The following is a 22,004-nucleotide window of genomic DNA, read 5'->3' as shown; positions in this document are numbered from 1 at the left end:
GCCCTCTTCCAGTCCTCCGGTACCTCACCAGAGCACCACGAGTGCTCGTAAAGCCGTGCCAGGGGACTTGCAATGACCCCGGCCAGTTCCTTTAGAACCCTAGGGTGGAGAGCAGAGCACTTGGGCTGCCATGGTAGCAGGGCTGGGTTGGCAGCGCGTGACTGGATTCAGCAGATCTATTAATATTTGTACTAGGCCAGTGTCTAAAGGCTCCAGTCCAGATCAGGACACCCCTGTGCGTGGGCATAACACAGTGAGAGACTGCCCTAGCCCCAAATAGGTCACCAGCCACGCAGCTATGCTTGTTAGATTCAAACCTAGATTTCTCTCTTCTGTGAACTGTTTGTCCCCCTCCACAATGCACCCCCCCCCCCTTGCTCCTGCATCACCATGTTACAGCTTTGTCCTTCAGTTTGAAATACCTTCACAAGCAGACATGGCCTCAGCATGAGCTGGCTTGTTTCAACTCTCTGCTTCTGCCCTCCCTCATTTTCTTTCCCTCACCCCCACCCCGTGGTATCAAGGTCCCATCATGTGTACTGCACTCGCTGCCAAACTGCCTCCACTCCAGGCACAGAGTGCCCGCTCTGCATTTGTTTATCCTGGATTCTGGCTGCTTTGCTAGCCTTGGAGTATTACCACATTAAGCCCTTTTTTTTTTTTCCTAGTGGCTGCCTCAGCTGAGTCATCCTTTCCTGAGAATCAGGCAGCTAGACTCCCTCCAGTATAAAAACGTCCCTTACCAGAGCACATAGATAATGCCTTGCTGGAGAGACGGGCCTTACAGATGCACAGAAGGAGGTAGCCTAAGTTGCTAAGGGGATTTGCACATAGAGCTGCAATTCAGCTTAATGAGAAGAGCTCTGGATTCCTTACAATGCTTTGAGAATCTTAACTATAACTTCCAAGTAAAAAATATATATATAATTTCTCTAAGACAGTGGTTCTCAACCTTTTTAGACTCAAGGCCCCACTCATTCAACTCACTCAGAGCACCCCTCAAAAAATGCCAGATCTTAACTTATACCCATTTTTGGGGCATATAAAACATGACAGAGCCATTCTTCTGTTGCAAAGAACTCAGAAAGCCTAACAGGTCAGAACCATTCCCTATGGATTCCCATGTGAAGTCTCTGGGTTTATGTTGAGCGTCATGTGGGTGGTGGCACACCTAACTAACACTGCTAATGTTGTGCAGGACCCTTACAAGGATCTCACATACCCTAGGTGAGAATCTCTGCTCCAAAGCAAACTCCTGAAGTGACTGAAAATCCTCACACTTCAACATATGTTTAGCACTGGGTTGCACTTTGCTTTTGCATCCCTTTCCCTGTCAACACTGGAAAAGACTTAGCTTCACTGACTTTAGTTGCTTTCCCCATACTGAGGCTCTGGCGTCTGGCTGGAGACGCAGCATAGGAATGCTTCATTGTGAAAACATTTGTTTTATACAAAACTTGTTTTTACAAAACTTTAAGCATAGGTCAAATGTTACCCAGTAGTGTCACAGGGAATATTCCCAGTGGCTGAACTTGTGTTTCTATAACATGTAACCTGAGGCAGGGGAAAAACATGACCATGCACGCATGTACACATACAGGTGCGCACACACACACTCGTACTCTCACACCCTTTGCAATTAGAACCTGGAGTCTTCCCTCCCACCATCTTGAAACGGGGGCAGGCAATTATTTTGGGTGGAGGGCCGCTAGCCGAGTTCTGGCAGGCTGTTGAGCGCTGCATGGGTAGCCATGGCCCGACAGGTTCCTTGCCCCCTGGTTGCCATCTTGTGACTGGAAGTCTTGCTCCCTAGCCTCTGACCTTTGCCACCAGACATCCCTCTGCTTGCTCCCAGGAATACTCTGCCATATATTTGCCATCTCAGAAAAATATCAAATTATATTCTAAAAATTGAACATTTACAACATCCATTAATTTGATTTCAAAAAATATTTGTGCCCTGATTTACATGCGTTTGTGTAGTGTACACAGAGATGATCACACAATAGCTTAAAATGAAGTCTTACTCTTGTATATTGTGGAGGGGTAGGAGGCTGTGGGGGAAGGTGTGGATGTCTGAGGAGGATTGTGGGGGGTGGATAGGTGCGGAGGATATGTGGGGTATGGGGTTTGTGGGGAATTGTGTGGGTTGGAAGGTGGCTGGGGTGTGTGAAGGGGTGTAGGTACGGTGGTCTGTATGTATGGCAGTGCAAGGGGGGGTATGGGTGCATGTGTATGGTGGGGGGGTGGGACTCACCCTACGAACACACACACACCCTAGGATACCAGCTTGGGCCCCATGCTCATGCGGTCCAGCGAGGGGCAGGAAAGCAGGGAAATGGCAGCTACAGGTAGGGGGAGTGGCAGTGAGTGGGCGTGCGGAGCCAGTGCTGGCAAGCCCCAGAGCAGGGCAGCAGGAGCATAGGGCTGTGCTGGAGGTGGGACAGGGGCCCCATGTTCCTGACGCCCCACCAGCTGTCACTGCACTCCCGCATGCCCACTCGCAGCCTCTCCCCCACCCCCCCTCCGTCTATAGCTGCCATTTCCCTGCTATCCTGCCCGCTGCTGGACGCTCTAGCACCACACAGCTCCCAGCTGCATGGCTGTGACTGCAGGACTCAGCAGAAGCCGGCCCGGCCTGGCCCCGAAGACTGGGGCAATCACCCACTCAGTCCTACCCTGTCTCCCCCCACCTGCTTTTACCTGAGTTTTCCTCTTGGGCAGAGAGAGGCCGGAACAGCCCCAGGGGCCCAGGCCAGAAGCCTCTGCTAAGCAGCATCTCTCTCCCCCTCATTTTTGCCATTTGTAAAATGGGAACAATGCTAATAACCTATTTGGCAATGTGCTTTGAGATCTATGGATGAAACTTGTTAAGAGCTGCAATTTACTTACAGATGTTTAGTGCTATAGTTTATAGATCACACTCATCCTGTGGGAAGTGTCCAAGCAGATTTGCATCAGAGCACCTGAAGGTGAGAATTACAGGCAATATTGATATTTTGGCTCCACTTTCAATGTGGAGATATCTTAGCTATTTGGTCTTCTCTGGATTGTCTTAGCAATGACCGAACTGTAGAACTATGGAACTGAGCTGGGAATTGTAGCAGAAGAGTCTCATCAGTGTGCGTGTTAGGACACTACATAGGAACCAGTCACGGACAGGACCCCACTGGGCTTGACACTGGTTATCTATACCCCAGAGAACAGAGCGACAAAAGTAGATGGCATGACAGAAAAGACTGACAGGACAGAGCAGCACAGGGAAACAGTGGTGATCTGCACTTCCTCAGGCTGCATCAGGACTAAGAAAATTGGTTGCGTTTAAATATATGCAATGTGTGGGTTTTATTTAACATGACCTACTTTCTTTGTCTAGACAGGCATATTGAGCCGCTGGGCTAGAAACACTGCATCACAACCCTCTCTTGAGAGTTGCTTATACTGCTCCTAATCAGTGCTTCGCCTGAGCGTGCTGCTGCTGGCTTGATCACAGCTATTGTGCCTTGTTTCCGCATGTACTGCTTCTTGACAAGACACAGATGGCCTCAGCTTTAAGCAAAAAAGTTTCAGTCTTAAACTGCTTATTTTCTCTCACAAGAAATTCCTGCCTCGCCCTTTGCTGGAGGAGTCAGCTAAATCTGGAAAGGAAAGGCCTATGCAGGTATAGCAGCCCAAATAGCAGCTCATCTTCGGGTCACATAGAAATGAAAGGCAGAAGCCATCACAAAGTGTTTCGTTGCATTCAAGGAAGCTCAGCCACATTAAATAGATTTCCAGTGTTTCCCATGTTATTTATTGCTGTCCTGGTCACAAGAACATGAATAGATTGGGTTAGGCAACTTCAAAAGGGTCTTCTTGCCTACAGCAGCAGGGGGGGGGGGGTGAGGAGAGAGACCCAATGATCTGTGAGGTCCCTTCCAGCCCTAACAATCTTTGAAATAAGTGTTCATGAGATCCCTCTATTAAGAGATGATCCAACCTATGGAAACTCTTGGAAACCCATTTCAGATTGCATAAAACTCAACATCCTTTCTTCAGTGTCCATTCACATATTACAAAGAACAAGATAAATTCCTCCAGCAAAGAGGAAGAAGCAGGTGATATTTTTAATATTTAAACTTTTAAAAGCTATAAAAGTGAAATATTTGAGACTCCATCATGCTTGGCAGGTCTCCTTTAAGCTTTTTATTTCCTTTTATAGCATGGATTTTTCTTTTCTTTTTTAATTACCAGAAAAGCACAATTTCCTGGAAAGGCTACATGGACACTGTTCAAACAAAGCCTTGATTAAGTGTAATATACCCCATTAGACATGGTTCTGTAGCACAAACCTTTCTATATTCTGGTGTTTCACTAGCCTTACCCATTCTAAAAGAAAACTAAAGTAATCAACAGCATAGGTGATGCCACAAGTTGGACTGAAGGTTTTTATTTTAATTTGTCTCAGTCCTTTCACTAATGCAAGGCAAGAAAGTACTTCATAAACATTTTACAAGCCCAGCAGTACTCCCTAAAAATAAAAAAAAATGAGACAAAGGTCTTGGGTGCACTGACTGGAACTTAATGTGTGCAAAACCAGGCATACTAGAGTGCAGCTGGAGTCCCAAGGGGCTATTATAGCATGCGTTAGTTAGCAATTGCAAAAAGTATATCCTCATGGGTCCTTTAATTCTAGAAGAGATTATAGTTCCATCTGAGACTGTTACAAAGAACCCTTCTTAACACTTTTCTAGACATTCAGTATTGATAAACCCATGTTAAAAACCATGAACAGAGTAGTTGGCTGTATTAACTTGAAGTCTAGCAGAAGCCAAGGTAGATGTGCATATACTCTTAAGCCAGAGATGTACGGCATATGCTTTTCTAAGCGGAGGGCTTTCATAAGCAAACAACTCAGCTACTCTTCAAATCGCATAGAAGGGTTGACAGGATACCCTGTGCAATCTTGGTGCCTGAACATGCCTGTCATCTCTCTCAGTGTATCGTCTCTGATACACTGATAGGATTAGGCTGCCCAGCCCGTCATGTAATGTCCTATACTTTATACTAAAAAATTCTAGCACCAGAACCTCTGGGTGTCTACTTGGATAGGTTAACTGCCTCTGGAAGTGGAGCATGTACACTTGGGTCAGTGTGCAAGAGCTAGTTGCACAATTACTCCAGACCACAAGGGCCATGAGTAACCCATGAATTTAAGAAGACAGGCCAGTGATACATCTCAACCCTGCTGTTTCACTTACTGTCTTAGTTCTCTCAGACACAGGAAAGAGCTAGACATTTACTTTCCTGAGGTCGGCACAGACATCCAAAGAGTCTAACACAAAGCATTTTTGATCTCCGCCAGATCTAGAAAAAAAATGCTGCAGGCTTAGAATTTCATATTAGCCTAAATTCAACCCCTTCCTTGTCCTTCAAGTTACCCACAAGTGCAAAGAGCTCCCCGAGAACAACTGGACCGCACACACCTGGAACGTCCGAGATGGGCAAGTCCAAACCTGTCGCCCCACCACTCTCAAAGGTTTCCAGAGGCACCTTTGCCCAAGCTCCTACCCTGCAGCAGCCAGACAGCAACCAAGTGAGACTTTTTTTTTTTTTTTTTTAAATTAAGTGGGTGAGGTTCAACTACTGTTTATGATGAAAAGTTCAGATTGATGACATTTTGGTGGCTCCACGATGTTTATTTGATCCACTCAGCAGCCTTTCCTTTTGATACTGGCAATACAGTATCTTCATTATTTTGGAACTCTGCTGACTTTAACTTTCCTGTATGTAGTGCAGATGCAGCTTAGACAAAATGTCATCTGGCAAGTTTCCAATGTGAACCTTATTGCCCTTTGCCTAGAAACATACTCCAACTAAAACCTTCCCCTTTTGTTATTCCTAACCAATTTATCTCAACATCCAGGTCCGTTGTTATGTTCTGTTCCATTTTAAGCTGATGTTTTATTTCAAGTCCCAAACACAGACCAGATAAGGAGGCAATCCACAAGGAAAGCATGTCAACACCTCAGGAAATTATTTCTTGGAAGCTGACTTTGTGGGAAGTACTGCTTTAGGTAGTTGGGGTTGTGAATTTACAGAAGAAATCCCAGTTGAAAAAAATTGCACCAGAAGTAAACTCTCGTACAGGTCAAGTGCAATTCTACCCCTTGGAAAATGCATTTGATCCCAAATGGTCCGTTTCTTAGATGCATTCAATATCAGACTGTTTTCAATCCGTGACCTCTCACTGAAGATTATCAGATTTCCTTACAACTATGGAAGCTGACAGATGAGGAACTCCCCGCTGCAACTCATGACACTTCACATAAAGCACCATGAGTTAAAGTGACCCCCCCCCACCAAACACATTTGCTGTTTGGAGGGGGAGAAGGGAAAGGGGGTGGTAGGGAGGGGGGGGGAAATAAAAATAATTGAGCTCCAGTTTGGAGCCGATCCAACGGAGGAAGGCTGCAGCCTCTCTCCCCTAGCCCCCACTTCCCTCTCCTAGCTCCGGTACTGTCGCTGGGCAAGTCCCAGAACAAAGTGACCTCCCCTGCCTTCCCCCCACCTCCTATCCTGATGACAGCACCAGGGGCATACTAATTAATGAAGTTAATGAAGGTGCTTCACTTTGGAGCACCTTCATCTGAACCCTCATTAAATGAGGATTAATTTGTCCCATGATTGGTCATTTTTAAAGCACTCTGCAGCCATGCGCTTTTGTCAGGGCAACTGTGGGACAAATATCACTTCTGTCAGTGCCTTATGTTGCATCTCTCTCAATTTCTGCATCTGAAATTAAACCCAGTATTTCTTTGGCCAAGGAATCAATCATTAATGGCTGGCAGCAGCAGAAATGTAGCTATTATGCCATTTTCATCTCCAAGACTATTAACGTTTTGGCAATCCAAAGGCACCCAAGAGATGTGCGAGATCTTTTAGCATTACTGAATCCTGCCTGGGAAGTTTTGATTGTGATACTTTACTAAACTGTTGCTCTCAGGCAAACTTGTCTGAGAAGGTAGAGCTGGTTATAAACCCCTGCCATCAGTTGCTCATAACCACTTTCCTGTTGGGCATTACTTTTTATACATCTGCAGAGGACTCGGAACAATATATTTTGTGGGGGAGTTGTTCAGTAGTGAGTACATGTCTTATGGACAAGATTTTCAATACAGTGGCTCAGGATTTTGGATGCCAAGTCTATTTAGAGAGGCCCTGTGTTCAGAAAGTGCTGGACACCTGCCATCTGGAGAAAACAGCCCTTTCAAAAACATTCTCAAGTTGCACACCCCAAATTTGAGGCATCCATTATTGATATTTTTGGACCATACACACACACATTTTGGCCAACGAATACATAATAAAATGCACTTCATCATGCACTTTGTGCAATCCCAGACATGCTTAGCATCCACCTTTTCTGAAGCTTATTTTAATATTTCAAAACTTTGAGCAGCTTCAAACAGGTGGTCTACACTACAACAGGCCCTCCAGAACTGTATAAAACAAGGTGTACGCTATGACCCTCCAACCTTCCCTCCTCCATTGGTTGAGACTACAGAAAGGGGACGAACCTCTCTGCAAGTTTGGCAACGCTCAGCTTCAGGACACAACCCATAAAGCATCTGACGGTATGACCTCAAGTGGTCAATCTCTTCAATGGAAATGGAAAATAAGGATTGTATAATACCACATGTATTGGATTGGTAAAGGGCCAATGTGGTCCATGAATGACCAGTGCCTCCCAAGACTAGGGGGCACCATGGTGGCGAGCAGGGACTGCCCGCAGATGCCAGCAGTGTCAGCAAGTGGGGACTGCCCGCAGGTGATGGCGGCTGCATCAGCAGCAAAGGGAGAGGGGTGCATGTGGCGACCAGCAACCACCTTCAGAGGCCAGTGGCAGCCAATCTCGGGGGGGGGGGGGGCCCCTCCCCCCCCCCCCCCATACCCTCCCTACACGTCACCTGTGATGTGGTCCCTATTTTCAAGGAGGGGAGGAAGGAGGATCCAGGTAACTATAGACCAGTTAGCCTCCCCTCTATCTTTGGAAAAACCTTTGAAAAAATTAAGGATCACATTTGTGGGAGTCCAGCAGGAAAAATAATGCTGAAGGGCAACCAGCATGGGTTCATACCAGGTAGATCCTGCCTGACTAACCTTGTTTCATGATCAGGTCACAAAATGCTTAGATGCAGGGGACGAGGTAGATGTCATCTACCTGGATTTTAAGAAGGCCTTTGACATGGTATCTCATCCTGTTCTCAATAAACTGAGTAGCTGTGATATAGATGATTGCACAGTCAGGTGGGTCGCAAATTAGCTAATGGGATGCACCCAGAGAGTGCTAGTGGATGGGTCGTCATTGACCTGGAAAGATGGGGGCAGTGGAGTTCCCCAAGGCTCGATCCTTGGACCAGTACTGTTCAACGTCTTCATCAGTGACTTGAATGAGGGTATGGAGAGCACTGTGTCCAAATTTGCAGATTACACCAAATTATGAGGTAAAGTAAACACACTAGGGGGCAGGGAATGGATCCAGGTGGATCTGGACAGGTTAGAGAAGTGGGCAGAGCAGAATAGGATGCAATTCAACAGAGCCAAATGCAAAGTGCTGCACCTAGAGAGAGGAAATCACCACACTTACAGGCTACAGAATGACCCTCTCAGCAATACTGTAGCAGAAAGGCATCTCGGAGTCATTGTTGACACCAAGATGAACATGAGTTGTCAGTGTGATGAAGTGATCAGTAAAGCTAACCGAACTTTATCATGTATTAGCAGGTGCACTGCAAACAGGTCCAGGGAGGTGATACTTCCCCTCTATGTGGCACTGGTAAGGCCACAGCTGGAGTACTGCATCCGGTTTTGGGTGCTGCACTTCAAGAAGGATGTGGACAACCTTGAAAGGATCCAGAGAAAGGACACTCATATGGTTACGGGCCTGTAGGGTAAGGCTCTACAAGGAGAGATTGAGGGACCTGATTCTCTTCAGCCTCTGGAAGAGAAGGCTGAGAGGGGTTCTTGTGGCCGTCTACAAATTCATTGTGGTGGGGGGACAGCAGGGGATAGGAGAGGCTCTGTTTACAAGGGCACCCCTCAGAGTAACTAGAAATAATGGCCACAAACTAACAGAGACCAAATTCAGGTTAGACATCAGGAAGAACTTCTTTACGGTAAGGGTTGCCAAAATCTGGAATGGGCGTCCAAGGGAGGTGGTGCGCTTCCCTACCTTGGGGGTCTTTAAAGAGGAGACTGAACAAGCACCTGGCTGGGGTCATCTGACCCTAGCGCTCTTTCTTGCCTGGGGCAGGGGGTCAGACTCGATGACCTACTGAGGTCTCTTCTAACCCTAATAGCTATAAATCTATATATACTCTAGGAAATTGCAAGTCACCACCTGGTTAGAGGTAGCAGTCCCTTTGCCCTTGTACCATAGGCAATCATTGACATTCAGGACACTTGGCCTAAGAAAGACAATTTCAGACCTCTACTGATTTAACTGAATCGTGAGACTTGGACCTGAAATTGCCCTTCTTATTTGCACTGGCTATCTACAAGCTTGTATCAGCCTCACAATCTCCCCAGTAAAGAGTTTCCTATGCCTATGGTTTACACATTTAAGAAGCAGCATTGCCACCTGGTGGCCATTGTTATATTCCGTGTGGGCTCCTTTTTTGCTTTTCAAAACACTTTTTTCCCCAAGGCAACGACTCAAAGGTGTGTAGGCAGGAGAACCTAAGAGACCAGATGAAATCCTGCCTAATGCCATGCCCCAGAAAGGTGACAGAAACTGACATATAGACAAGGTGCCTTCCTCTTCAGTTTCCAGAAAAGACAGGGTAAAAAGGGGCTGAGATGAACAAATGTATTCCACTTACCTGCTCATTGCACCACAGGTTCTGAGTTCTCTCTCCCCAGTATGAACAGGCTGGATAGCAATCTACAACACTGAAGATTCAATGTACCCTGGTGGCCCCTTTTTTCCTCTAGTTTTTTCTCTTTCTGATCTGCAAGAAATCCCTTATCAGACAACACTCCTACCCTTTCCTAGAACTTGGTTCCACCCAGATGCATGCTGGTGCCATGCCTGCTACGTTATCCCACTTCAAACTGGAGTGTGCAACTGCTTCTACTTCTTCCAACGTTCAGTGATTCAAGGAGCCTATCATCTGGCCTACCATGTAACAGCTTCTTAGGAACAACCTGCTTCTGAGAGCTGGAGTCAACTATGCGTGGGTAAAAATTAGGAATTCCCAACTCACCTATTTGGTACTTCATCTGCGGCTCCAGCTGCAGGGGAGGGAAGGTGTCACATGATTATATGGGAGTTTTAACTGTCCTGTCTTAAAAATACTTCTATCATGATTAGCAAGAACAAGCTGTAAAGTGGGAGCTCTCAACCCTGGGACTAACTTCAACTAAATCTAAATCTCATGCATTTAAACTAGTCTCATGATTATCCAGCTCTTGGGGTTAGTTAGCAATGCTGATTCAGCAGTTAGGTTTTCTAGTGCAGTTGGCACTTATCCTATGACTGCCTTGACAAGGGACAGACTTTCAAGACATTTTAACCATTTCTAAACAGGGTGCACCATATAACATCAGCCAAAGAAATAACATTGGGACCACAGGGTGGGCGAGTGGGCTGTGCAACAGGCGTGTGCACATGCTTCCAAGGGAGGCAAGAGCTTGAATTGAGAACTTACAGCCATTTGTCCCTTCTTGGGCCCACAGTACCAGAAGGGAAGAGACGCACTGCATGGGTTACACACAACACATTTGTTCTCTATATGATTATAATTTAACCAAAAATAGTGTTTTTAATAGCAGTTTTTGAAATCAGGCTTGCACAGCATTCATTTGTCATGAGACTGGGAACAGTTCTCTGAAAATGAGACAGAGCAAACACTCAATGATTAGCTTCGTGACAAACCCTGAATACAGCTCACTGAAGCATTCAAGGCTACAGATGGGACTAAAGAGCATTCTTTCTGTAATAAAAAAGGGAACGTAACTGTCTCCTGCTGAACAAGCAACATTAGAGACATTCAAGGCATTTATTTCCAAACACAAGATAATTATTCGTTGATAACATTTTGGTCGGCTGACTCAGCTTTACTAAACAATATGATCAGAGTAGCAGACATCATCATCTTGTTAGGATGCTAAAGCAATGGCACCTGCAAGTGGTTTTGAAGCTGATACAAGTGTTTTTTAACAGAAACCAGCTTATTTATGTTGAAGAAAAGTTCTAGCACTTGTGGAAGGTACCTGCCAGCTCTGGAGACATGAGTCCTATTTACCTACAGACCAGGTTTATCATGGGCAGCAATACTTTGTTGGATGGCAGGCACATCACCTCCTGTCAACACATCTGAGCCCTGGTCTAAAGGAACCATTTCTAAGGATAAAGGAAGTTTACTTCCTATGGCCCTTTCAGGAGAAGGTGCCAAGAGGGGCAGACTTGTCCTCAAGGTAGTGGTTGTTTCAATGGTTCAAGGTTTGTTCATTGAAGAAACAGATTAAAAGTTCCCACTAAGTTCTTAGTGCCAGCCCAATTTTTGCCCATAGCTTCTGACAGTTCAGCTTTTGACTCACTTTACATGGACAATCACCTTTTGACCATTTCACTGAATTCCACTGTCAACCTCACCTGACCTGGTCTGAAGTGGCTGCTAAAGTGAAGCAGACTGGTTACTGACTAAAACCTCAGTGAACGGTCAAGTGATCTCATCAGTAGCACTCTGACAGAGTTTGGGATGCAATGATTTTAGAAGGACATTTTGGGAAGGGATGTGAATTGTACTGCTGGAGTGGTCATAAAGGGGTTTTTATTGCATAGTTGCTGGTAATAAGACCAAGACAGGAAGTGGTGACTGTACATAAAGTGGCAGTGTACTCAATCCTACAGACAGGATTCCATCCTGAGTTAGACTGCGACAGAGAGAAAGGAAGCTGGTAATATGGCGCAGGCATTCATGTAAACATTGTGGATACAGGGACTTCCTGTAGCCATATCCTCACAACATAAGATGCTGCTGATTAAGTAAGAGGTCAGTTGTTCAATAATCAAATGTGATTAAGGATTACTTGGAAGTGCAGTAAAAACTAGGGCAATAATTTAGGACTGTCAATCATTTCAATTAATCATTTTTATAGAAGTCATGGAGGAGAGATCCTTCAGTTTAAGAGAAAAGGGGAGTTACAAGAAAGCAACTGATAACACCTTCTGTTCTCTTTTGCATACTTTTAGGGAGTGAGCCACAGAGGGAAGTTAAATACATTCAGAGAAGACCAACCAAAATGAAGCAACATTCTGATTAGAAACAGAGTACAGCTTCAGCAGAAAACCTTTTTTTTTTTTTTGCTTGAAGCAGCAAAGTCAGTCCTCATTTAGCTAGACAGTGCATAAAGGAACTAGTAGATTTCCCCCGAATTCAAATGCAGAGGGGAGAAAGTCACCCTAACAATCAGCTCTCACTTTTTTTTTTTTTTTTAAAGCTTTTAAAAGCAAGCATCAGATTTCTGTTTTTATCAAGCAGCTATCTGGAAGCAATGGCCCTTATGACTACATCTTTCTCAGGCAGCCTCTGAGTGCTATGCGCAGTCATCCTCCTCCTCCAAGGCTTCTGTAGACTTAAGACTAATACTTTCTTTCCCTCCCCACATTAGCTATGAAAGCATTCAAATAAAATAAAAAAGGGAACAGATTTAATTCTGTAGCATTTTGCTTTTACTCCTTCATGGAATCTTTCCAATGCAACTTCACAAAAGCAATATAATAAAAGTCTTTTCTTCTAAAGAGAAGATTAAGTTTCCACAAATTATGTAGTGCAATTAGTTATCTTGTAAAAAAAAAAAAAAAAAAAAACCATGATTATCTTCAGCTCCATACACGGAAACTCTGAAGATAGCTCCAGGTTCACAATAAAAATAGAAGAGAAAAATCCAGAGTCTTTTACAAAGTTCCTTTTGTTGCATCAAACACACAATTCCTATGGGTCTGTTTTTAATTGAAGAGTATAGAATCTGGGTCTTGGTTAGCCATTTGTGCAATGTGCTTTAATACATCCTTTTTGGTAATGATCCCAAGTAGTTTCCTGGAAAGTTAACAACAGATCGTTAGCATAGCAATTCCTTTCCCCAAATTCATCCTAGTCCAATGACAATTTTAAACCATGATAATCATAAAAAAGCTGCCATGGCTTGGAATGCTACAAGTCTACTCTAATGCCAAGTCTTTTCAGATGAAATGTTGAAACACCCCATTGTAGTATTTCTGAAATATTCAAAAGATTTTCTTTAAGAAACTGAAGCAAACACATTTTCCTCCAAAAAGTTTTTACGAGTCATCTTTTTTCCTCATAAAAGTCAAAGGATTCATGGACAACATTATTAATAGTATTCCTGGTTATAAGGGACAAGCAGTTTGAGTGATGCATCTTAACAAAGGTTATAGGTTGTAGCTGTGTTGGTCTAAGGACATTGGTAGACAAGGATCTTTGGGTAAATCCATATCTTGTATTAAACCAACTAAAATAGAAAAATTCTTCTTTGCAAGCTTTTGGGTAAACACCCTTTGTCGGGCTGAGGAAGTGTCTGCAGTTGGTCAGTGCTCTTCCTGGATGGAATAGAAAAAATTGTTTTCCATTCAGGAAGAGCACAAACCAACTGCAGATCTTTCTTCAGCTGTGCAAAGGATGTTTGTAACCAAAAGCTTGCAAAGAAGAATTTTGCCAACTATTTCAGTTGGTCTAATAAAAGATATTGCATCTTAACAAACAGATCTATAAACTCATTATTAAATAAAATTTCCCCAAACCCCTTCTTGGCAACTTTTTAAAAAATATTCTACTTTGTATTGGCTAAAAGCACCCTAACAGGAACTAGTATTAACATTATGCACATTGCTGGAGCTGAAGTAGAAAATATTATTTGAACTTGTCCCCCTGCTTTTCTTCAACATAGTGATATTTGATATTTTTACCACATGGTGCCATGCTTCATGGCTTCAATATCCCCACTCTTCGTTTATATTACTCCCTTTCCCAGAAAGATTTACTGTTTCAGAACAGCTTTCTGCCAAGCTGTGACTGCTCTTTAAATCATTCTGTGTTTTGCTGTTCCTAGTCAGCATCCCAATACTCACCCCTGCAGTGCTCTTACCCATTGTGCGTGACAAGGCACTGGCGTAGTCCTAGCTTGCGAAATATATCCACAACAATCTCCATGGGTGTTTGGTCTGTCACTGTGAAAGGACTCAGGTCCAGGATACTCCTGAGTTTGAGCATGGACGGAGAGCTTGGAGGCAGTGGTGGAGAGTGGTCAGTAAAATAAATAACTGAAGTGCTCACAATCCCATCCTGCTTCTTCCTGGCATTTTCTGGATGAAAGAAGTTGTCAATTATAAAAGATATCTGAAGCACAACCTTTAATCCCTCTGCCCTTGCTCACGTGGCAATCACCTCATTCAGTTACCCAAATGAGTAAGTAGTAGGTGCTCGTCTCAGGCCATACAGCCAACAACTTGCATAGGAAGACAGACTGACAGTAATTCTATATCATCAAATGATTATCAAAGCCCTCATGGGAACCAGGGTTGATTGTGTAGTTTAAGAATAGGTCAGACAAGGACTTGTATGGGAGGGCTTGGATAGGGATGATCCTGCTTTGAGCAGGGGGTAGACTGACTTGATTGACCACCTGAGGTCCCTTCCAGCTCCTCTCTCCTATGACTCTATGAACTCCCTTCTGCTGATAAGCTCTGCTTAACCACTGCACATTGTTTTAAGTTCTGTGGCAAACTTAAGAATTCTGCTTAAGTTTTTGGTGCTGCAAGACACAGTGTATCACTTTACTGCTGCTGTAGACACCAGGGGTAACTAGGGAGGAAATGAAAAGTACTTCTGGAGACAGAGATGCTATGCTAGTGCTAGGCTCATTACTTTTCAGGAGCAGTTACATGGGATAAGAGCTTACATTTCAAAAGCAATTTTAAAAGGATCTTTAATATGCCCATCTTAGAAGTTTTATGTAACAGGATAAAATGAAATCCAAGAATACCCACACAGACTCTGTATTCCTATCCACTAATTACATATGATCCTTTCCATATTTATGGGGAAGGGAGGTTTAAATGCACCTTACTTTATGGACCAATCAGAGTATGGGCACTTGATGAGAAAAACATTTTCTTTGCACAAAGAGTCCATGCATCCTGGTCAAGATTCTCTCCTTTATGAAGAGTTTATTTTAATGAGTATCAGATTTGTCTGCCAACAAAAACAGATCAATCTGACAGTAGCCATATCAGAGTCCTGATTCTTTTCCATTATTACCTACATTAGTCCCTAGGCTAGAAGCTAACTTGACTTCCAAAAATCTGAATTTGTAACATTGTTTTAAATGTTTAGCATTTAGAGAAGGTTGACAACTGGGACTGAATCCTGTTCTCTGACATGCACAAAAGTGGACTATTGTGAATTTTTAGGGAAAACTAAACTGTTCATTTTGAGTTTCTAGACATTCATGATGAAATGAAAACAAGAAGTATCATGTTAAATCACAACCCAGCCCAAGGAAGGAAACAAAATCTTAGTAGTAGACCCTTCCTGTGTTTCTTCCCCTCTCATTGTCAATGGCTAAAGTACTTGGCAAGGCACAAAAGAAGAAGAAATCAAGAGCAGTAGTTCCCATACCATGAAACAACAAGTCTATCACAGAGAGATGACCACTGAAATCAGCAGAGATTTGTACAAAACAGTCATACTATTCATGCTGAAAGCAGGACTGTGGACAAAACTGGTTAATGCTTAAGAGTTAGTGTGCCCCTCCTTGCCCCATGTGCTCAACTGTTCAGCTGAAAAGATCTCATCCCACAGAGTTCAGCAACCTATAGGTTGGAGCCCTGGGATCTGTCTGGCCTGTGGATATACTCCCTGGGCTGCAGGAAGGGCTGGTGCTTGCCTCTGTGGCGGCAGCAGCAGCCCACCCCAGGTGACACCTACCCACTGACATCCAGCTTGGATGCACCAGGCCCCCACGTGGCTCAGGCAAGCAGGTTCATGGGGGGGGGGGGAATGATCAGGTTCACCAATTTTTTTTTCCCCTTTGGGCAGAGCCTGCTTTCCTAGGCTGTTGCCAGGCCGCCTGCACAGGCTTCCTGCAGAGCCCCTGAGCTGCACGCAGCTTGGTGCTTCACTCTACAGCTGTAGGGCAGCAAACAAACTCCTCAGAGGACTTTTAGTTTGCTGTGCCCCAAGTCATCTAAGGCGCATTACACAGCCAAAGTTGCTACAGCGTCTGGAATTACTGCACAATATGCCAACAATGTGTGCAAACACCATTAAAGTGGTGCAAAAGCATTTAACCTGCTTTAAAGTGTTGTGCACACATGCCCCTTGTTTCGTCTACACACGGCCTAAGACTAGTTGCAGTGATTTAACTACACATGTCAAATGGTACCTTGCATACTAAGATTCAGAAAGCTATAAGGTACATGACCCTAGCACAGATGGTCTAGAGTGGGACTGCTCGCTGAATCTTAAAACCATGGTACTGTTAATTTAGAAAGTACATATGGAGGTGGCAGTCATAGGCTTCCAGATGCAACACTTAATCCATGTAGAACTTTGTCTTTCTGCTCTTACCTATTGAAATGATGAGGTCTCTCCTGAGGACAAAACCAACAAGCCTTTGTGACTCCCGTGACACAACAACTGGATAGCCACTGTATGTGGTTTCATTGATTATGACCTCCACATCCTCTACAGTCATGCTGTCCTGAGTGATGACAGTCAGAGGAGGGTCATTCCGTCGCGGCCTCATGACATCCATTGCAAGAGTCTTGTGTGAGAACTCCTCCTTGGCCTCCAGGAAGGGATAACCATTGAGGCGAATATGGGCATCATAGATTCCTTCCCGTCCAATTGCATCTGCCACCCACTTGCTGGTCATGGCTGCTGCCATTAGAGGAACAATATACTCCAGTCCACCAGTAAGTTCAAACATAATGACCACCAGTGACACAGTCATACGGGTTACTCCACCTGTAAAAACAGAACGAGGTTGAAAGCTTCTAACACTTCAAAAAATTTGGAAAAAAGTAGTAATATAAAATGCTGATTTATTAGGAAATGTCCATACTTTCAGGCCCAACTTATGTTTCTGTCTGGATTGTAGGTGACCTTCTCATTAAGCTGGTTTTAGAAAAAATGGTTCCCGTGTCACCATCTCTTAAAGCACTACTCTCAGCTGTTTTTTTCAACATTCAGAAGTAGCCAAAAGACACACATTTACTTGATAACAGAGCGTACTTTTGACGACAAGTGTGATCAGATTCTGTCTTACGTAGGATGGCAGATCCACTGACTTGCAAGATTCTCTCCAAAGAGCTGTCAGAACCTCTATAACACGTTTGATATTTATATCTGTTACAATTGTTTTGATAACATACAATTATTTTGACAGCATACTGCTGTTCCTCAGATTTGGTTTACTGGACAGCTGATAACTTTCATTGAATAATGGAAAAGTTTATTTCATCACAAAACTACTTAATTGCACAATAAATGTGTCAAGCCTTTCAAGCACTAAAACAAGTACGTAACACTTTACTTTCAGAGGTCATTGTATCTCCACAACAGATGACATTCTGACCTGGTCAAAGGGGCCACTTTCACTTGCTTTGATTACAAGAGGAAATACAGGTAGCTCCACCTGTTTTTGTTTGGTATTGGTCGGCCATTTTTACCACTGTGAAATGCAAGTTTATGCATCTTAATAGTAAAATGTTTTCAATGAAGACAAGTAAGAAGTAATCACATCATTTTCTGAACTAGCAATTTGAGTGCTGATTGAGTCCCCAAGGTTTTATTCTATGGCGCCTAAATTGAAATGATGGGTTTTAAATTGAAACCACACTTCCAAATTTTCCTTCCCATTACGGCTAGAAGCCCAATCCTTTTTCATTATTTATTGTCAGAACTGAAGCCTGCCTGCAGGCAGGGGCAAGCTTCCAGGGGCTGAGTGGCCCCTGAGCTGCAGGGGGCCCTGGTTCTTCCCTCCACAGTGGCGGCATCCCCAGCGCTGCCTGGATAGGCTGCTAGCAGGCTAAGGGTTCCCCAGCTCAGAAGCAGCACCTGGATGAATCCAAGCATTCTCCAAGTCCACCCAAGGAGCAGCCAGGCACCTGGCTGAAAGCAGAAGTAGCAAGGAGCCCAATACTTTTGTTTATTTATTTGCAGAGCCTGCCTCACCCAGAGATGCAGCAGGAAGGTGGCTGGGTGTGTTGATGGCTGGAGAACGTAGCGGGGATGGTGCGCAGGGCGCTGGAAGCCTAGGCACGCTCAGGGAAACATGGGCGTGGTGGGTTTCCAGGATCCCGTGCACCACGCCTGCCACTTTCTTCAGCTGCCACAACAACTACCCACCCTTCTGCTGCTTCCCCAAGCTGCCCCAGGGCGAACGAGCCCATTCCCACACTGTCCCAGGCAACAGGGACAGTACAGTGAGCACTGGAAGCCCTGGTGAGCTCGGGGAAGAGTTGGATCCGACCAGGTGCTTCCTCCAAGCTGGGGAAGTCCCTGGCCCACTAGCAGCCTGCCCAGGGAGCCCCAGGGGGTGCCACAGCCCTGGAAGGAAGGACCAGGGCCTCCCACAGCTCAGGAGCCGCTTGGCTCACTGGCAGCTTGCCCCCCAGGTGTGGGAGATGCAGGCAGGCTCTTCCAAATAAAAAAAAAAAAAAAAGGATCAGGTGCCTGCTGAAGGCAAGTGGCAAGAGGCCCAATCCTTTTTGTAGTGGAGCCTGCCTGCCTCTCCCGCAGACAGAGGGCTAGCTGACAGCTGCATCATTACAAAACTGCATCCAGATGTAGTTTCATTTGCAACAGTGCAAAGTCATTTAAAACTCCCAAAACTGGCGCACATGTAACATGTGATACCATTAAGCCACACAAATTACGCTTTCATCACATGTACATCGTGATGACCATCACATGTACAAGCACCCTCAATGACTAACAGTACTACATCAGCTTAAGCAAACACATATTGCTTACCTAGACATGCAGCAGCCCCAACCATTGCATAAAGTCCAGGAGTAATGCAGTCAGCCCCTTGACTGCACCAACCACTGAAGATAGTCCAGTCATGATGATAATAAGCCAGCTGCTCCATTCCTACTCCTAGTAGTCTACCTACTATGGCACCAACAGCCATACTGGGGATGAACAGACCTGAAGGAACCTATCAATAAAAACACATCAGTGCATGGTAAAGGAGACACTGCTCAATAGAATAGAGTATATATTGAGGAGTAACAGAATTAGAAGATGAATATAGAATCACATTAGCAACAAGTTATGGCTATTACACAAGAATATCCCTTGGCCGCACCAAAAGGTTAGCGGTTGGTATGCATGCTTTTCTTGCCACTGTCCCCTATGTGAACTAGTGGGTATATTCACATTTTTCCCTAGTGGCTCCCTGGACAATACTTCCCCACTGCAGCCACATTCATTTTGAAGTTCTTACATACATTGGATTGACCTGCTGCTCACTCCCAGGAACAACGGAAGACTCGACAGAACCAAGGACTGACCATATAAGAAAATGTGACAAGCTAATTGGAGAGATACTGTACCTTTCTCCCCAAATAAAGGAAAGGTAAGGCTCCACATCCCAGAGGAATATTTAGCTACCACACAATGTCATCTCTTACACTGGCACTTTTAATATTCATAACCCTAAAATTAAAACTCTAGTTTCTAGCATGCATAACAACTCTAGCTGTTGCTTTTAACATATTTTTTACATGTTGAAAGAGACATTTTGCTGGTGAGCTATGTAGACAAGATATTCTAGAGTCTAGCTTGATCCTTTCGTTCACTTCCTATTTGGTTTGTGTATGAAGTCATAATCAAGTACCTCTACATTCAGGATTTACTGATCTCAGGTTACTACCACTCTGCTGTCAGGAGTTTCTAATAAACCATTTTCCTACGACAATTAATGAAATAACTACACACACACACACACACACACACACACACACACACACACACACTACTGCTCCCCACTGCCTCACTAGCTTGACAAGAACTGTTTTGCTGCTTGTGAAATGACCCATTTGAAATTAAGTGACCTCAGAAAAGGTTCTTGCCAGAACTGGGCTTTGGTTTAGCTGGCATTCTCATAGCTATATTCATAACTCCTATGTCATCCACTGCAATGTTTAGAATCATGTTTATTTGAAACATGAATACGAGTCACCAATGTGACGAAGTAATAAGTAAAGCTAACCGCACTCTGTCTTGCATTAGCAGGTGCATCATAAGCAGGTCTAGGAAGATGATTCTTCCCCTCCATGTGGCACTGGTGAGGCTGCAACTGGAGTACTGCGTCCGGTTTTGGGCGCTGCACTTCAAGAGAGATGTGGATAACCTGGAAAGGGTTCAGAGGGCTACTCATATGGTTGAGGGTCTGTAGGTAAGATCCTGTGAAGACAGACTGAGGGACCTGAATCTCTTCAGCTTCCACAAGAGAAAGCTGAGGGGTGATCTTGTGGCTGTCTACAAACTCCTCAGGAGGGGTCAGCAGGAAATAGGGGATGCTCCGTTTACTACGGCACCCCTCAGGATTACCAGAAACAATGGCCATAAACCGAAGGAGAGAAGATTTAGATTGGACGTCAGGAAATATGGAATGAATTTCCAAGGGAGGTGGTACTTTCCCCTACCTTGGAGATGTTCAAGAGGAGGTTAGACAAGCACCTGGCTGGAGTTGCTTGACCCCAGCACTCTTTCCTGCCCAGAGCAGGGGGTCAGACTCAATGATCTAATAGGTCCCTTCCAACCCTAGAAATCTATGAAGCCAATTCAGCATAATCCACAAGAACATTTATCTTATGAAACAGTAAGTGATTATAGTCAACCTGTCTACCTGGCTACATAGCTCTAATACTTCAAACTCTGAATAAGTATTTTACCTTATACCTAGGGCATCAACTCATCTTGCACCCCAGGCTAAATCCAGACCATGTGGCTCCCCTTCAAGCTGGATCCAGCCTGAGGCACGGGGTGGTTCCAGAATGGGGCAGTTCCAGCAATAGCTCCATGAGACACATGGCAGCAATAGCTCCAACTAGGGGCATGCAGCAGCAGCTGTGGCTCCAACACAGGGCATGAAGTGCAGCTTCAGCTCCTGCCATGTGCCCTGTACTGGACTCAGAGCTGGAACTGCTGCCAACACCACAACCTGTACAGCAATGGCAGCTATCTCTGGCAAGGGTCATGAAGTAGTGGTGGGGCTGGCAGTCAAAAAGGTAGCACTGCAGCAGTGGAAATGGGTGAAGCAGCTGGAGGACAACAAGAGCTGCACTAGCCAATCACCATGTCCATCAAAGCCCAAAGGCCCTAGATTCTGCAGCAAATCAGTCCACCTGGCCACATCTGCCAATTTCCAGCAGTCCATCAACAGCCTAGCTGAATAGAAAAGGCACTGCAGGCCATATGCTCAGCACCTCTGCTTTATCCATAAAGGTTGTCCACTATAATAATGAAATGGCCTATTATAACACAGTTAGTTAGTCTCACCTCAATCCTGGGCAAACTTTTTGAGAGCATTATTCTGGCACATGTCCACGAGGGGCCAGCAGGGGAGGTTATGTTTAGGGGCAACCAACACGGGTTCATTAGAGGCAGGTCCTGTCAGACCAACCTGGTGGCCTTCTAAGACCATGTCACCAAATCCTTAGATGCAGGGATCGCAGTAGAGTCTTCTTGTACTTTCGGAAGGCCTTCGACACTGTCTCTCACCCCGTTCTCATTAAGAAACTGGGGGACTGTGGTGTTGACACCTACACAGTCAAATGGGTCACCAACTGGCTGGAGGGCCGCACCCAGAGAGTAGTGGTGGATGGGTCATTTTCAACCTGGAGGGATGTGAGAAGTGGGGTTCCCCAGGGCTCGGTCCTCAGGCCTGCACTGTTCAACATCTTCATCAGTGACTTGGACAAGGGG

General features: G+C 44.8%; 1 protein-coding gene across 3 annotated transcripts in view; it reads right to left on the bottom strand.

The window, feature by feature from the left end:
* Window positions 1-10,776: 10,776 nt before the first annotated feature.
* The window catches only part of LOC109311071 (H(+)/Cl(-) exchange transporter 5), a 44,405-nt gene continuing 33,177 nt past the window's right edge, over window positions 10,777-22,004 (bottom strand). For all 3 annotated transcript variants that reach the window (XM_019536498.1, XM_019536500.1, XM_019536499.1), the window contains exons 9-12: window positions 19,044-19,230; window positions 16,635-17,033; window positions 14,152-14,368; window positions 10,777-13,085 (exon numbers count right to left, since the gene is read on the bottom strand). In XM_019536498.1, coding sequence (XP_019392043.1) covers window positions 12,995-13,085; window positions 14,152-14,368; window positions 16,635-17,033; window positions 19,044-19,230 — 894 coding nt within the window. In that variant the 3' untranslated portion in view covers window positions 10,777-12,994. The remainder of the gene's footprint in view (window positions 13,086-14,151; window positions 14,369-16,634; window positions 17,034-19,043; window positions 19,231-22,004) is intronic.

Source organism: Crocodylus porosus, unplaced genomic scaffold, assembly GCF_001723895.1.
Source record: "Crocodylus porosus isolate Cpor-Errol unplaced genomic scaffold, CroPor_comp1, whole genome shotgun sequence".
NCBI lineage: Eukaryota > Metazoa > Chordata > Crocodylia > Crocodylidae > Crocodylus > Crocodylus porosus.
This window is presented reverse-complemented; position numbering and strand designations above follow the sequence as displayed.